Genomic DNA, 17,500 nt, shown 5'->3' on the forward strand with positions numbered 1-17,500 from the left:
ACGTCAATGTAAGGGTGGGGTCATCTAAGATAGCACAAGGGTTTCATGTAATCCATGGGCACCAGTGAAGATCACAAATCATTGAAGAAAAAAGGTTCAGCGCACTGTCTAGTGGGTCTAGATGACCCAACTCCCAATGTTAAAGTGGCTAGGATAGCACAAGGGTTACCCCGACCGGCCTATAACCATGTGAGCCTCGTGAGAAAGGAGGATGCCTCGAAACAAACACAAACTAATTTCTGTGTTATTTTTGTACAAATGATGTAATTAAACCCTTTTTAAACAAAAATGTTTGGGGCTTTTTTTCAACTTTATTTTTCTCAAAAGCAAAAATTTTGAACAGTTAAAGAAAGTTACATTTAAGTGTTCACTCCATGTAGGACTTTACATTCATTTTAAAAACACTCCTTAATATCCATATATTAAAAAAAAAATGTTTTTTCTCTGCAAAGAAAAAAACAAACATTTAGATTTAATGCTTACAGTAATACTGGATGCCAAGGCAAAGCCTAAAAAAGGGATCATCTTTCTCAAATGACATGTTTCAGCCTCAATTTTTGATTTTGTCTTTGTATTTCGATAAAGAAACATTCATTATATTTTAACAACATCCAAGTTAAAATTGTGTCTGTAATACTGAATAAATTTGCTTAGAAAACTTGGAAAAATTCACTTCAAAAGTGAAGGTTTTCAAAAGTGAAAACTATGCATTTGAGGTGATGTTCATTTTGTTTACGTTTTAAAATGTTATCAAAATAATTTTTAAGGAAACTATAAAAAAGGAAATCAAACTATCAAAAAGAAATGCATATTAACATAGCAAAATTAAAACTTTTGTTCATCTTCAAGATATTTAATACACAATTGTGTAAAATATGAAATATTTGCAATATATTAAGAGGTTTAATGAGGTCATTTAAATGAACATATTTCATGGCTTCAGATGCCTTGAAAATATACAAATTTTAATGAACAATAATTTGATGAAGAGCATTGGGAGAAAAACTGTCTTGTCTTTGTTAATAAATATTACTCCTCTACAGAAAAATTGTAGAAAAATGAAAAACAAACAGATGTGGAGAAGTCCAGGAGCACATTTCTATTGATGTTGTACATAAAAACATTTCCATAGACATTGAGGTTGCATTTGTGTTCACCGCAGTAATTCAGGGCTTACTTCACCCCTTCAGTCTTTACTGACAAATAGTCTGTTTTACTTCAGTTCCAAAGTAGACGAGGACTTTCTATACTTCTTTGCCTTTTTGTATTTGTACACAAACACGATGGTGGTCACCGCGAAGATCAGGGCAACGCCCAGAAGGACCCAACTGCCCGTTGAAGCAGATGACTCGTAGAGGTACAGGCCAAGGAATTCCACTTTATTGGCCACTTCAAATTTTTCTAGAGTTGGGAGACACAAGATACAGTCAAGACGTTTGCAATAAATATCAAAAGTAATTTCATTCTTTAAGCTGCCCAATCTCCACAAGGGGGAGCTGTTAAGTAATTTCTTTGTAAATGACTTTCAGTAGAGCACAAACAAAACAAAAAAATCAAAAACCTTTAATACTATCTTTATAAAATGTAAATTATATAAATGTTTCTTTCCCAGACAAAAGCATCCAGTGTTCACAGTTTTCACTTCTTATTTTTAATCATAAAACCTGAGTAAAAATAATAAAAAGCTAATCAAAAATAAACTTTTAAGTTAGAATAAGTGATAATAAAAGTAGAATTTGGCTTTAGAGTCCCACTCTGATCATCTTTTATCCATTTTGAAACTGTTTCCAATGTTTTTTTCAAATGTGATTACGCCGTTTAAAGGCCAAAAACTTATTTCTTAGTTTACAGTTTTTGCAGAGCAGCAGAAGCTCCTTAGAAATTTGCCTCTGAGTTGTGGCACCGTTGACAGGGAAACTACCCCGCCTCCCCTTCCCCTTCCCGCTGCTGAGTGCCCAGCATATTTTTACACCACAAATACGCTTTTTTTTCAAACATTTTTCTTCTCTGCTCCTGATTCACAATGATTTCAATAAATAAATAATGCTGGGACTTACAAGCTAATATTTGCATCCGAGTCACACCCAATCATACTTCTTTGGATGTAAAATTTGGAATGTTTTTCTGTCTTCTGTAATAACGTGTTCTCCTTTTTCCAGTTCTTCTCTGCAGCTCTCACTTGCATTCTGTCACAGATCTGTTTAATCTGCATACACCCTGTCAACAGGATCTCATCAGTAGAAGTGCGCTGATATTGAGCCGAGTCCATCAGTATGAAGACGGTGTGCCTTCTGTGAGTTCAGCCACGTTTAGCCTCAACAATTCAAAATGAAAACCCCCAAATCTGTGCGGCAAATGTCTTCTTTTATTGGTTTTACCTTGAGGTATCCAGTCGTACTCAGGCCATCCAATAACATCACCGTTCATCTGGTTCTCTCGCTGCAGCCATTGTATGAGAGGCTCAAAATACTGCATTAGAGGCTGGGCGCTCATTTTGGACTGACCGGTGATGATCGCCATGGCTTCAGGCCACGGCTTACTAGAGCCTAGCTTCATCACATCACTGCAAGCAAAACAAGTCAAAGTGAGGTCAGAGGAGACACGGATCAGAAGTAAATATAAGGCTTTGTGCGGCCACTAACCTCAACAGCTTTCCAGCCTCTTTGGATTGGTAGATATCACAGGTATGCAGAGGCCCATTGTGATTTGCGGCTTCACATAAAGCTTTGTGGAACTGAAACTGGATGATGAAACTCACAAAGTACCTGAAAAACAAAACATTTTTGGTCAGGTGCATCTGGAACTGAAAAGGCAAAGAAAAAGTTGTAAAAGAAGGATGACATTACAATATTCGTCTTCAATGATGATTGTTTAGGCTGCATTATTAACCTTCCTTGTTGATTTTGACAGTGCTTTACCTGACGTAGGGCACATTTGCAGGAATGTGGAACTTTGCACCCGGGTCAAAGTCCTCCTCAGTACGAGCCACAGGTGGACACAGTCCCTGATACTTCAATCTGCAAGACAAGTTAACTTAGATGGGTATTTCAATGATAATATATGCATGTGATTGAAAAACGGTAACATCTTTGGTCGGCTTTACCTGAGGTTCCACCACTCCTTGTTATACTCATTCGGTGGGATTCGACCATCAAACACCTTCCACCTCCACTGATCCATGAGGTAGCCAAAAGGCAGGAAGGCAATCTTGTCAAGTGCCATGCTCATGAGAAAGTTGATGTCACTTTCTACACAAGGGACAGCAAGCGTCAAATCATTTTCAGAACAAGAAAAAATTGTATTTTTCCCAAAAACAACATCGTCACTCACCATAGTTTTCTTCAACTTTGTCCAAGAGGCCGATGCTCTTCAAATGTTTGGGTGTGGACACTGACAGGGCGAGGACATCACCAATGGCCTCATGGAAACCTGGGTTGGCTCCATCACGGAAGGACACTGGCTGGTCTTTGTACTGAAGAAAGTATTGCACGTGTCCCATTTCGTGGTGCACTGTGATCAGGTCATCCATGGTCACAACGGTGCATTGTTTTATCCTGGAGATGTAAAAAAAAAAAGAATGTCAAGTAAGAACTGTGGAGAGTAAGTTAGGTGGGTGCAAAAAATATGTGATGTCATCAATTACCCAAGAAAAAGATAAGGGCAAAAATCAAAAGTCTTGTGTCATTTCCATAGGACATAGTTTCTGGAAAGCGGCAGGGGTTCATTAGAAAATCGCCTCAGAGTTGTGAGCAGGACTGTTGGCGTGGAGAAACCTCGCCCTCCTCCTATTACCCATTGATGAGAGCTCCCTGTTTACACCCTCATCCGCTAGCTTACAGCCCCTCACACCCTCAACCTGAATTTACCGTTGCAAAAAATTAAGAGCAATATTGGAGCTATCCAGCCGAACAGTTTTGAAAATAAAAATAAAGACGAAAATAAAGACTACATGGAGGTAGTAGTGCACAAGCCGACCGTTGTCTCCGGATTATAGCTACTACGTCATAAGTACAAGCTTTTTCAAACGGCTGCTCCTGATTTAAAACGATTTCATTAAAAATTAGTCAGAAATGGAATTGAGAGCTTAATTTTCTGATTATATATCTGCCATCTTTATAAAAATGCTGCAAGAACATATTCAAAACATAAAGAAATGTCTTTAACGACAGCAGTTTGACAATGGAGCAGTTTGATGCTCGATTGTTTCAGTTGTAAAGATGTCACAACGCTAAAAGAGCACGACACAAGCAAACAAGAAATGAATAAGAAGATAAATAAGATTAGAAGATGTTGAACCAAAATGACTCTAAAGAAAAGAATGAGGTTGAACCTGAAGTCTTTTCGGTTATAGAAGTCCCAAGCAGAGGCGTGGCACACCACCTGCCGTCCATCTGATGGCTTCTCTAGCATAGATTTTTCCCAGAATTCCTCTGGCATTGGCAGCAGTCCAAGAGACGTAAAAAAACGGTCTGATTCCTGAAACATCCTGGTTGCATTCCAGCCCTTTGAAGAAAAGAAAAAAAAAACAGTCTGCATGTTCAGAACTGCAGGAGACATTTGAAACTGTCAGAAACTAAAACTCATCACAGGAAAGAGATGAAGTGTAGATAACAATTTTTTTGTTTAAGTTGAAGTATTTATTTTTGGATATTTGTGCACATCTCTTGTTTTTTTTTTAAAAGTTAGCCTTACCTGTGCTAACATAGCTGGCGTAGCATCAACTTGAGTGGCACCAGGGTACGGTATGGCAAAATCCATTATTCCAGACCATGTCTGTGCCCACATGTTACCTTGAAAGGAGACCACAAAAAATATATCACTTTTTCATATTCCTGCGTCTTAGAAGTTGAAGGGCAAGGGATCCACAGCTCTGCCTGAACTGAACCAACAGGGATTCATGGCTGTAAACCAGTTAAACCCCAAACCGTGTCGAGCTGTCACACAAAATCTTTCAGTGGATGCCTCTAAAAGAAAACTTAATCTGCCTTTTATCTAAATGCATCTGCAGAAACAACATTATAGCAGTGGGGTACGCTCCTTAACTGAAAGATTTTTGGCTGCAGCTTTAAAATATTTGGGATTCCAAAGTGAAATTCAAGCTGGTTGTTTTTAATTCCCTCAAAAGTTTAATCTTTACTCGTCTCCTCAACAATGGAGAATTCACTCCAAAAAGTCTGCACTTACCCAGCAAATGTGCAGGGATGGGTCCCTTTAGGTTGATGTGCTGGGGACCGTACTTTTTGTACAGAGCCCTTCGAACGTAGGCATGAACATTCTGGTAGAGCGGCTGCAGCTCCATCCACAGGGACTCCAGGTCTTCCTCAAAGGTCGGGGTTTCATACAGAGACCGCCACATAGCCCCATTATCAGAATAACCTACAAAATAGAACAAAACTTTAGAAAAAAAGTCTTAAAATATTGAAATAACTAAATAATAATGACTTTATGCTGCAGACTAGCAGAAGTTTAAAATGTTTCCTTTTGTATACTGAATATGAATCTAGAGCACACACGCTTTTAACTAAAAAACTAACAAATGTAAGCCAACCTCATTTTTTTAGGCAAAAAAAAAAAATCTTTATAATTTAGGAAGGCTAGTATAATCCAGAATCTATTATAAAAGGTCTAACTGCTAATTGAATTAATTTCCAATATTTAATCAAAGCTATTCACTTAACAGCAAAATATTTTAAAACGTTTTAATCCATTTTTTCCACTCAACTAAAACACTGCTTTTTATAGCCAACATTTTTGGCACAGAAAAACAAAAAATAACAGTAAGAGGTGAACATTTTATATTTCACATTTAAACTTTTACTTATCTAGACCCTAATCATAAAATTATTTCATGTTTGTATTTTACCCAAGGTCAACTTTATACATTTTTTAAGACAAGAACTTAAGGATTTTTTTCACGTTCCAGAATAAAATCACATCTTTAAGTCATACCATCAAGCACAGCCGCTTTGTTGGCCAGCTCAACGTATCTCTCATAATCCTGACGAAGTACTTTGCCAGCAGCATCTCTCCATCCCTTCCAGGCAAACAATAGCTCATTGTAATCCCTGGACTCTGCCATGATCTTCTGGAGGTCTGAGAAACACCAAATATTTTAGATCACAATTTATGGCTGATTCACCCTGTAAACACAGGGGAGTTTCTCCTTAAGGGCTATTAGTGAAAGGACTTTAGAATTATGGAGATTCGTTTTTTTCTCCCGTCTTCCATTTATCAAAAGACACACACTTAAAAGTATGAAATATTAAGATTTCTTATCACATTCATCTACTTTGTCTTTAGTTTGTTTGTGAATTTACAAAACAAAGGTAAATGACTGATGTATTTTATTTGAGCTTACCAGGGTCTAGTGGATGGCATCTCCCATCTTCTCGGCAAACCTCAGCCACACTGTATTTAGTCTCCATGTTGGACAGAAGAGTGTTGTACTGCAAAAGGCAACCACAGAACTTTAGTTTTTACACAAAAAATGTTAATTATTATGAGTTTTGATGTTCAAAATTGTTGGATATTATTCCATTTAAAGGCAGAAAGAGAATGCAGATTTCATTAAACCACTGTCAGTCAGCATGTGACATGCATTAACATCCCACTCTGATCATCTTTTAATATTCAAAGCATTCTCAGTGGTTTTCTATTATGACTATGCCGTTTTGAAGGAACTTTTCAAAAACCTGTCGTTTTCTAGAACAGTTTCTGCAGAGTGCCGGTTGTTCATTAGAAATCTGCATCCGAGTCGTGGGCAGAACCGTTGGGGCAGAGAAAGCCTGCCCTCATTCCTCTGTTCACACTCTCTCCCACTACCTTACAGCCCCTCACACCCCCAACATGACATTAGCGGTGCAACAAAAACGGATGCATCAGAATGGAGTGGAGCAGGGAGCTTGTGGCCCACCAATTGTAGCAATAACACAATTTCCATTGAAGTGGGTCTTTAACTTATTTATGGTCCAGTTTACTAAGTAGAAAGAAATATATGATATATTCAAGCACATCCAGAAAATTGGGAGAATGCCATCAGCATGAACCTTGTCCGAGATCTAAAAATGTTGCTAAATGAAAAACAAAACTTCTGTGTTGAATGAGAAAAAAACAACAACAACCGATCTGTGCAAATACAAATGGAGTTGGAAAGTAATCAGCAAGCTCACACCCCCCTTTATTTATCCAGGACTGGACCACGAGGTCAACTGTTTGAGCAGTTTCCTTTCAAGATCGTCCGAGGGGGCTCAATGGCCTTCTTAGGGCAGTCAAGAAAAACACGTTCTTCAAGAAGTCCTGGGTCTTTCCCTTAGCCTTTTTCTGTATCAGAACAAATCAGCCTTTCTTGAAAATGTTTTACTACAGAAAATATCATAACCAGATGGCAAAATCTTTGATGACAAGTTGCTCAACTTCTCACTGTGAACCCAGCCACCCTTCTGAGAAAGCAGCTCAGCCCCTTGCTTTTGTTGTCTCTCTCTCTGAGTTCTTTAAAAAAATTCTTAACTTTATACATTTTCAACTCAAAGGCAAACTCGTAAAGTCGTTTTCATGTTTGGAAAGCGCCACGTCATCTTTTGATTTAGGTAAAATGCTCTTCAGTGTTTCATCTGATAAAGCCAAAAGGACCATATGATCTACAACAGGCATATTCTATGCTGTCAAAACTGGAAACTCTCCATCCTGTTCTTCTCTCAGATATTATGTTACAAAGATTTGCTCTAATATAGTTCAAAACCGACAGGAAATGAGACTCTACACTGTCATACAAACTCTCAGTTTTGCTTGGACAGGCATGGAACAGCCTCTAGCAAATGTCCTAATACCCTGTGCATCTGTCATAAAGCTTGTTTTGAATCAACTTAAGACATAAAGACTGGTTGGGAAATTTAAACACACCCTCCGACATGCTGGTGAGGGTTAAAAGGTCCAATGTTGCACCATTCATTCTGAGGCACTTGTAAAACATCTTTAGCATCAAAGGATGACCTTACTTTAGAAGATAAGTAGTGGGATCCCCTTAGGAACCGACAACCAGCAATGCTCTGGTCTTACCTTTTTAACCTCTTGATGCCTACATTTATTTCTATCTATTAAAAAAATGGTATTTATATTTTTACTTTTAAATGAATTAAGGTAATTTTTAGCCAAAGTGGTTTGATGCATACTTCCATCAACAGGTGTCAAGGGGTCAATGCAGTTTTCTTGACCTTAGCATGATGTTGCACACGCAAGTTAGTAAAAAAAAATTCATAAACCATCTCAGTTGTACCTCTTCCAATTCTTCCGGAGGAAGTGCAGCCCTTTCGATGTCACTGAGTTTAGCAATGACGCGTTTGACCAAGGGATCCTGGAAGTCGGTGGTGTCGTACTCTCGAGCCTTCAGACCATATTTTAGAGTGTGTGCTGACATCTCCAGGCTTCTGTTGAGCTAAAACAAATAATGGACTCTTACATTTTTCACTTTACCACTACATCAACAGTGTCCTGGATAATAATAATAATTTTTATTAAATATATTCTAATGTTGTGTTTCCCAAACTGGTACAAAATACAAGAAGAAGTTTAAATTTTTGAATAATTCTGATGGTCTCACCATCGCCTGTTTATTGGCGTCGGTGATGTCTGTGTTGTATTTCCAGCTGGCTTCAGTGTATGCGTTCCACACCTCCTCAGCTGTGGTATTATACTCATCTAGAAGTCTTTTAGCATCAAGCTCATCTGTATTCTTTTCTGGGTAAAGAAGGAGGTTAGAAAAACTTTAACAAACAGCATCACAAATAAACTTTAAGCACCTAAGCAGCAATGCTTTACCAATATCTTCAGGGTATCCTTCAGGGACAGGTGGGACCCAGCCAAAGTCAGGCCATCCCAGGGTCTCATTTACGTTTTGTTCTTCCAGCCACTTAATAACAGGTTCAAAGTATTTCAACAATGAGTTGGCATTCATCTCCCTGGTGCCTATGGCCTCCTGAAGGACTTCAGGCCACGGTTTGGAGGAACCAGCTTGAAGGACTTTCCTGAGAATGAAGAGAAAAAGACTTAGTTTTTAATGAACACAAATTATATTTATGTTTAGTGCCAAGACCTGAAAAAGTGGTACCTCAAAATCTCTCCCGCTTCTGCAGAGCGGTAGATGTCACATGTATGCAAAGGACCTGTGTGTTTGGCTGCCTCGCACAGTTTCTCATGGAATTGGAACTGAAGGATGAAGCTGACAAAATACCTGCAGGGGAGAGAGTTTTCTCATTACCAGCACATTTATGAGAGTGGTGGATGCCTGTTTTATTTGCTGCTTTCATTTTCCAGCCCTCAAACAAAAGCTTGAGTCTGTTATAGCTTTCCCTTCATGCTTCCTGCCATTATTGTGAGAATGCATTGTTTGATAAACCACAAAACACAATAGAAAAACAATGTTACTCTTTCCTTTTTATTTATTACTGTTCTCTAAATTGGATCAGGAAAATAATTTATTGCATGTGTATGTACAGTGCCATTGAACTCAAGGCCTTTTTCATTGGACTTTTGTGAAAAAGTAAAGAAAAAAGCAAGGTTAACCACCACCTAACACATACTCATGACATTTACAACTTGGGTTCAAGTCCTGTGGGTGAAACCAGGATTTTACCTGATGTATGGCGTGTTTCCGGGAATGTGGTACTTTGCCCCAGGATCAAAATGCTCCTCTGATCGTTTGGTTGGCGGACAAATTCCCTGAAATTTTGTTCTGTAAAGAGACAGAACTAGGACTTTCAAACATTTTTAATGGGCATGGGGGCCAGCACAGAATGTAAAACCAACTAATTCTAATGTCCTTTGGCAATAGATTGTACCTGAGGTACCACCACTCAGAATTGTACTTCTCTGGAGGAGTTCTTCCATTAAAAACACCCCATCTCCAGAGGTCAATGAGGTAGCCAAAAGGAAGAAATGCAATTTTTTCTAGCGCCATCTTCAGCAGGTAGTTGATGTCAGTTTCTGGGGAGCAAACATCTAGCATTGTCCTTCAATTTCCAAATTAATCCCTTAGTTGGGTTGAAATAGGTGTAAAAGGTCACCCTGACCCATCTCCATTTATGACTTGTTACCTGTATCGGAGGCTGCAGACTCCAGCAGGTTAATCGTGTGCAGATGCTTTGGTGTTGAAACAGAAAGGGACAAAACATCCCCAATGGCTTCATGAAAACCAGGGTTAGCACCCCTCCGAAACCCAACTGGCTGGTCCTTGTACTGTAGGTAGTACTGGATGTGCCCCATTTCATGGTGTACAGTGAAAAGCTGTTCCATTGTCACTGTAGTGCACTGTTTAATTCTGAAAGAGATTACATGAGATGTCACCTAAATACCAGTGTTAAAGTCAAGAGTTACTATAGCAACCCTGTTTCGTATGCAAATGCATGTACAACCATAACCTACAGTGAACAAAGGTAAATCCTTCTACCTGAAGTCTTTGCGGTTGTAGAAGTCCCAGGCTGATGCGTGACACACAACTTCTCGATCATCAGGTTTGACAATCATGGATCCTTCCCAGAATTCTGTTGGCATTTCCAGCAACCCTAGGGAGGTGAAGAACTCCTCTGACACTCGAAACATGTGTGTAGCATTGTAGCCCTGTGAAAGAGTTAGAAAAAAACCTGATTAAGGAATAAGTATCTGGAAAATAAAATTGTTTTTTGTGCCCTGCAGTCCAGTCAGGCCAGAGAACTTCCTTATTTACACTTACTTGTCTGACCATTTCATCAGTCACATCCAGGTTGGGTTTGTTGGGAAATGGGATCATCAGATCGTAAATGTTGTTCCATGTTTGAGCCCACATGTTTCCTAAGAAGTAAGAGAAGACAATTTGTGCTTAAAGATGCTTTTCAAAAGATGTCTTTATCGGCTAGTCTTTATGGCCAACCTAACATTGTAACTGATGCATCTTACCCAACAGGTGTGCAGGGATTGGTCCTTTCAGGTTGATGTACTTGGAACCATATTGGTTGTAGAGCTTGCGGCGCACAAAGGCGTGCAGGTGCAGATAGAGTGGCTCAATGGTTTTATAAAGGTTGTCAATGTCTTGCTCAAAGGTTTCACTCTCATACCAGGATCGCCAGTCAGCTCCAGTGTCTGCAAATCCTAAAAGACAGGATTAAGTGCTCTCTGGTCAGGTATGTAATCTTCATCGTCATTTTTTTGTTCACTTGATCATTTATTAAGCATTAGAAGACAAGAAGGTGAATACTTACCATCAGCTTGAGAAGCTTTGTTGCTAAGCTCCACAAACTCTGGATAGAGCTTTTTGAGAGGAACACCTGACGCATTGTGCCAACCGTCCCAAGCAAACAGCAGCTTCTTGTAGCTTCTAGAGGTGGCCATGATGTCAGTGAGCTCTTCAAAACAAAACATATACAAAAACAACTCAGAGAAAGAGAGAGAGCCAATACGACGAGATAAATCCACTCATGCTGATGAGCCAAAAAAGATTAAAAGAAAATGAGTTGTGTTGGTGTTTGGCCAACTTTCTGCTCCTCTTTTTCATCACAGATGTTTATCTAGAACTTGTTCTTTCTGCCGGGAAAGCTCTTTCACGATATCAAATGTTAAAACACCAATCAAAATTCCAACAAAAGGAAACCAGTAGGAATAACAGGGTGAGGGTTAAGTGGAGGTAAAAAAAAATGTTACTGGAAGCCCGTTTCCTACGTTGAATGATTCCTCGATGGAAAAAGTAATTATGCACAAACGGTAATGAGCTACTTTCTTTCCAAGCCATTCTTTTTAGCTGACATGATTGTTTTTGTTCCATCACTCTGTTGGTTTCCCACAGTTACTTTGGGCAGTCCTCTCTAACAAAACACAAAGGCCATCGTTAACAATAAATGCCCGCCATGTTAAAAGCTGCTGTTTCTTAAGAGGTCCATTCAACACATATTCACAACACTTCCCCTTGATGCCTCAATAAAGCCCATCCTGTTACTTCCAAGAACTGATAACATCTCAGCATTGGTTGTTTTCCCAATACTTTCCCTGCACATAAACACTTCCTACTCTTCAATACGGCCATGCACCAGATGATTAGCATTTGTAGAGTTCCCGCATCTTACCCTTTGACAAACATTTATTCTTGGCATGTTTACTCACCAGGCTCCAGACTCCAGCTTACATTTGGCTGTGGGTAAACCTTAGCTGTGGAATAAATACTGTCCATAGTGCTGAGAATGGTGTTATACTTTAAAACAAGAGGGGAAAAAAGATTAGTTTGGTGTTTACATACAACTAAACACTGACAGAAACATTGCAACATGAACACAGAAAACAGACAGGAGAGGAATCGAACCTTCTCTCGTTCTGCCTGGGGAAGGTTGGCAGCACCCAATGACTTGATCTTTTCCATCAGCTTTTTGTCTTTAGGGTCAGGGAGCGTGTTGAGAACCTCGTCAGTGAAGACAGTCTTGGCCTTCAACCCCCAGGCTTCAATGAAGGCTTGCTCTTCAAGGGAGGCTGCAACCTAAAAGGCACAAAAAAGTAGAAACTAATGGAAAAAAACAAAACAAGGTTCCACATCCTAATACAGTCTTTGGAAACATTTTAACTTTTACAGACTTAAAGGATTCTGTACTTTGTCCTCACAACCTATGACAACTTCTGCTTTGTTAAAGCCTTTTATATGCACACATCCATATTATTATGCACTGACCCACGTCGCTATATGAGCCCCCTTTTTTTTTTTTTTTTTTTTTTTAGTAATTGCCCTTGCTCAAACTGGACGGAACAGCAACTTCATAAACTTAAAGTGTCAACACAACCTGTTGGTCCTAAATTATGGTAGAGGTTTTATTACATGTGATAAAACCTGCACGTTGCGATGGTCACATGGAGCCCTTTGTTAGGAATCATTAAATACCTGACCCAATGCTCCACTCTGGATAAATAAAAATGTTTATGGCACATACTAAACCATGCAAGACAGTCATTTAAGATTGTTTTTTACTGTCTTTAGGGAAAGCTCTAAAGAATACTAATTTTTGACATTTAATGGAACTTAAAGTTAAATTTATTGGTTTGCTTTGTTTAAACTTTATTAAAATTTTTTCCATCAAGTCGTTTTTCTGAAAAAGCGTTTTACTCAAAATAACTTGTCATTTTTAGCCTTTCCTCAACATTGTTAGGGAGTTACTATCACTAGGAACATAGACCTGTTTTCCTTAAAGGACCTATATCATGCAGAATCAACTTTTTTGAACTTGTTAGAGAATTATAAAGTTAATACCTTACAAAAACGACCCCAAAGCGGTATTTTGATACACTCACGAATTTCTAAATATTCCTCTAAAAACTTGCTCTCTCAGCACCAGCCTCTCACAATCCACGAAAATGAGCGGGTTCTCACATTGTGACATCACAAAGTGAGGAACAGCCCCTTCCAGGAAGAGTCTGCGCCGCCTGTCCCGCCTCCAGGCTAACACACACACACTTTCTTCGCAGAGCTAGCGGTGATCAGCTAAACGCTTTCATTTTATAGCCACGATATACACATCCATCTTTGCAAAAGATCGGATGTTGATTGTTTTTGTGGGCAATATGCAGACACGCTACCGTGGCCGACTCTAGGTTGACGTCATGAAATGGGCGGCACCAACGAGTACTGAAAGGCGGCGCCTCAGAGATCTGGTCGTCTTACTTCTGGGTAGAAAAATTTACTGTGAAAGTAACTCATACTTCATAAAAAAAAAAAAAATCAATATATTATCATAAATATGGATATATTTTATTCTGAAAAGTGCAAGAATAGCCTGATATAGGCCCTTAAAAGGCAAACTGTATAGGATATTTCAAAGACCAAGTGGGCCACAGAACACATTTCAGATGTTGTTCTGTTGCACTGATGTCACCATGGGTTCTTGAATCGAAATCCTCGTTCTTTTATCCGTTATGAACTATATGTTGTATTTACAGCATCCATCTTTGATGTAGAGTGTTTGGAAGAATCCTCATGATTCCCTCGTGCTGACCTTACCACCCCACTGAATCTGAGGAGATTTTCTTTATTGCAGTCTGAAAGGTTAAGAACACAGACATTCTCAGGAAGTAATGACAGTGTATGAGAGGGAAAAAGCCACAGGCTCTTTTTTTTGCAGCTGTGGGACCTTGTGTTGTACATGTGCTAAGCATTAATTTGTTCTTATTCTACTGCATTTTTTTCTGTTCGTCAAAAAAAACTCCAGCACTATCAGTTCAAGACAGCCGTGTTAGTGCAGTTCCATGGCATTCAATGAGCCAGCAAACCTAAAGATGATGTGCTTGAACATTGATGGGGACTCAAAGCAGTTCCTCATAACTCACAGGCCATAGTTTGCTCAACACACATCCTGAAAAACCCAAGACAACAGAAGCTTCTCCACACAAATGTTTATGTCGAAGGTTCTTATCTGCTTCCCTCACGTCCTTCACTTCCCTGCAAGGGAAGACAAAGATGACTTTTTCCAACCTTTTTCCACAATTTATCCACTTTGATAATCATTCAAGGCCACAGAAAAAAAGGTAATGATGCCATAAAAAAGTTGCTATTGAACAAACGCTGTAATTTACCCATTATTGCGTCCTTTTACTCATTTACCCAAGATGCTTGTGTAAAGGTCAGGCACCAAAGTAAAAAAAACTCAGAGGTTAATGTTTGATGGAAAATTTTAAACATGAAATATTCATCTGCAGTCTAAGTTCTGGATGCAGTAGGATTCTAAAGACATATTCATATTTCACTTAGTGTGGTTGTATAATCCTTAAATTATCACAGAAATGTATTAAAAAATCCTTAACATTTTGAAGTTTTAGTGCAGGTGGATAAAAATTGATAGATCTGCTTTGACAAGAGTTTTTTTTTTTCAACTAAGGATCTGGTAAATCAAATAAACTCCTTAGCAAGTATCATCAAATCCTTCAAAGGATCATTTAAACTGTGTTTGCTGCAAAGTTTAGTGACTGAGATGTTGGGAGGGGGTGGCTTTCAGGTCAACATCTGTAAAGCCTGACACATTTTTCAGCCCGAAAATACTGAGTACGGTCCATGTGCACACCTAGTCAGTGTCCCTAAATGTTGTGACAGCTGTCTAAGCACACACACACAAGTTTTTAGGGAGAGAAGTTCCCCCTCCAGCTGGACTTTTCTTTTTTTAAATTCAAATTCAGGCTGTGTTGTGTTGCACACATGCTGTGCATCTCATGTTTGCGCTTTTCTAATGTCAGTTATCTTCTGTGCCACTCTCCCTGATCTACAGTTTTTATGTAAATGTATCAGACCTGTAGTGATGTGAGGCAGCAAAACCCTGAATTCACTGTCCCGCCTCACAGTTTAGTTCTTTTGACTTTCAGCAAATGAATCCACAAATCTGCATCATGTTTTGTTAAACTGTGCTCATTTTAATACAAACTAAAATGTAGATTTTAAAAAAATAAGCAAACATGTCCCTTCCCCCATGATTTTTTGGAAATAATATAACATTAACCCTACAGGGATCCAGATCAGATTTTGATTTCACAATGGGAGTTAACTTGCTTTTGGATTAAACTGAGCGTGCAATTCTGGGTGAAGATGAATAATTATTTTTGATCTCCAAGTCAAGCAGGGCTTAGCTCCACGGAAACATTTAGAAATGTGCCTTGTTGGCACCATGGCTGAGCTGGAAAAAATACCTCACAGAATCAGAGTCAGGTTGGCACACACAAGTCAGACTCACTCACCTGAAGCTTGGAGTTGTGGTCTGTTAAGTTGGTGTTGTAGTTCCAGCTGGCAGACACACTGAAGTAAAACACCTCTTCGGCGGTGCTGTTGTAATCACTCAGAAACCTCTGGGCGTCAGAGATGGTGTTTACATATTCTCCTGGAAGCCAGTCGGCTGGAAGAGCTTCAGAGAGCCCCAAAACTGGCAGCAGCAGCAGCACTGACCATAGCAACCTGACCGGGCCGACAGCCATGCTGGCAACCACCTCAGGGCAGAAAAGAAGTGGACGGGAGAACTGAAGTGAATAGATGTGTGGATGTAGGCGAAATGCTCTGAGGCATGGTGAGCTTCTTTTAAAGTGCCAGTTGAACCCAGCCCACACTTTTCTGCAGCCCTCCCTCTCAGCACATCCCCGCTGAACATTTTTCCCCAGCAGAGGTTGAGCGGACTGGAGAACGGAACAGCGCCAGGTGAGGATGATAAGCGCAACAGCGGCGCGTTTTACGGACTAATCTCGCCTTTACGCGCAGCTGTGCGCCGAGCCCGAGGCGCAGCGGGACTTCAGCGCGCAACGTTGTACAGAGTCGGGTGCGCATCCTTGAGGAGCTCGCAGCTTTCGGTCTGTTGTGCAAGGAGGCTGGTGGAAACCAAAACCACCATGTGTTGCAAGTGAAGGCTTCTCCGTCAGACGGAGGCAACTGTGAGCGGAATAGGTGACTCCACGCTTCGCCTTCTTCTCCACCCAATGGGGCAATAATAAAGGGTAGAGGCTGCCTCATCTTTTATTTTACATGTTTTAATTTGGGTTTCTACTGAATTCCGTATTCTATTGACTTAAAGTCTTTATTTTCTATCCAACCTCAGTAATTGTCTTTTTTATTATGGAGAAATCGTTTACTTAATTTAATATTTCAAGACTAAATTTGCATTTTAAAAGAACTGAATTATAGGCAAGGCAAGGCAAGTTTATTTGTATAGCACAATTCGTACACAAAGTAATTCAAGGTGCTTCACAAAACAGAAAAATGCATTAAAATCACAATACATCATAGAATAATCGATGAAAAATTTACTTTAAAAGAAAAAAAAAATTGAAAATTGATTTAAAAATAAAGGAAGGAAAGGAAAGAAAAGTGCAGATAGGACCTTTCAGTCATATACACGGCTAAACAGAAATGTTTTAAGTCTAGATTTGAACATGAACACAGAAGAGGCCTGTCTTACGACTTCAGGGAGGCTGTTCCAGATTTTAGCTGCAGTTCTGACTCTGGGAATCAACAGGAGGCCGGCCCCTGAGGTCCTCAGAGTACGAGATGGTTCATCTGGCACTAACATGTCAGAGATGTACTTTGGTGCTCGGCCATGGAGAGACTTGTACACAAGCAGAGCTGCTTTGAAGTCTATTCTTTGAGGTACAGGGAGCCAGTGCAGAGACCTGAGCACAGGACTAATGTGATCATACTTCCTGGTTCTGGTCAGGACTCGAGCAGCAGCATTCTGGATGTACTGAAGCTGTTTTACAGCTCGTTTGGAGAGGCCGGTGAGCAGGCCGTTACAGTAGTCTAACCTACTGGAGACAAATGCATGAATAAGTATCTCCAGGTCTGGCTTTGATATTATGTTTTTGATTTTGGCAATGTTTTTCAGATGGTAAAATGCCGCTGATGTTACTGACTTGATATGGCTGTTAAAGTTCAGGTCAGAGTCCATGATTACCCCTAGATTTCTGACTTGATTGGAGGGTTTAAGAGACAGAGAATGAAGGTAGCTGCTGACACTTTCTCTTTGTTTCTGTGGGC

General features: G+C 39.6%; 1 protein-coding gene across 1 annotated transcript; it reads right to left on the reverse strand.

Annotated features, from left to right (window-relative positions):
- Positions 1–291: 291 nt before the first annotated feature.
- ace (angiotensin I converting enzyme) lies at positions 292–16,153 on the reverse strand. Its single transcript, XM_004080228.4, has 25 exons — positions 15,721–16,153; positions 12,320–12,490; positions 12,124–12,211; positions 11,229–11,372; positions 10,927–11,118; positions 10,724–10,821; positions 10,442–10,611; positions 10,089–10,312; positions 9,834–9,978; positions 9,629–9,727; positions 9,104–9,226; positions 8,815–9,020; positions 8,597–8,733; positions 8,273–8,431; positions 6,359–6,446; positions 5,950–6,093; positions 5,185–5,376; positions 4,693–4,790; positions 4,331–4,503; positions 3,331–3,554; positions 3,104–3,248; positions 2,919–3,017; positions 2,643–2,765; positions 2,379–2,563; positions 292–1,401 (listed from the first exon to the last, which is right to left on the reverse strand). Exons 1-25 carry the CDS (start codon positions 15,952–15,954, stop codon positions 1,214–1,216), a joined length of 3,849 nt encoding a protein of 1,282 aa, XP_004080276.1. The 5' UTR covers positions 15,955–16,153; the 3' UTR covers positions 292–1,213.
- Positions 16,154–17,500: the final 1,347 nt, after the last annotated feature.

The sequence above is a fragment of the Oryzias latipes genome, chromosome 19, assembly GCF_002234675.1.
Source record: "Oryzias latipes chromosome 19, ASM223467v1".
Lineage (NCBI taxonomy): Eukaryota > Metazoa > Chordata > Actinopteri > Beloniformes > Adrianichthyidae > Oryzias > Oryzias latipes.

Coding starts and splice junctions, on each gene's coding strand:
- ace (XM_004080228.4), bottom strand. CDS start 15,954: ATGGCTGTCGGCCCGGTCAGGTTGCTATGGTCAGTGCTGCTGCTGCTG. Junction 10,612..10,723: donor CTGATGAAATGGTCAGACAA/GTAAGTGTAAAT, acceptor ACTCTTTCACAG/GGCTACAATGCTACACACAT. Junction 1,402..2,378: donor GTACGACTGGATACCTCAAG/GTAAAACCAATA, acceptor TCCCAACTCTAG/AAAAATTTGAAGTGGCCAAT.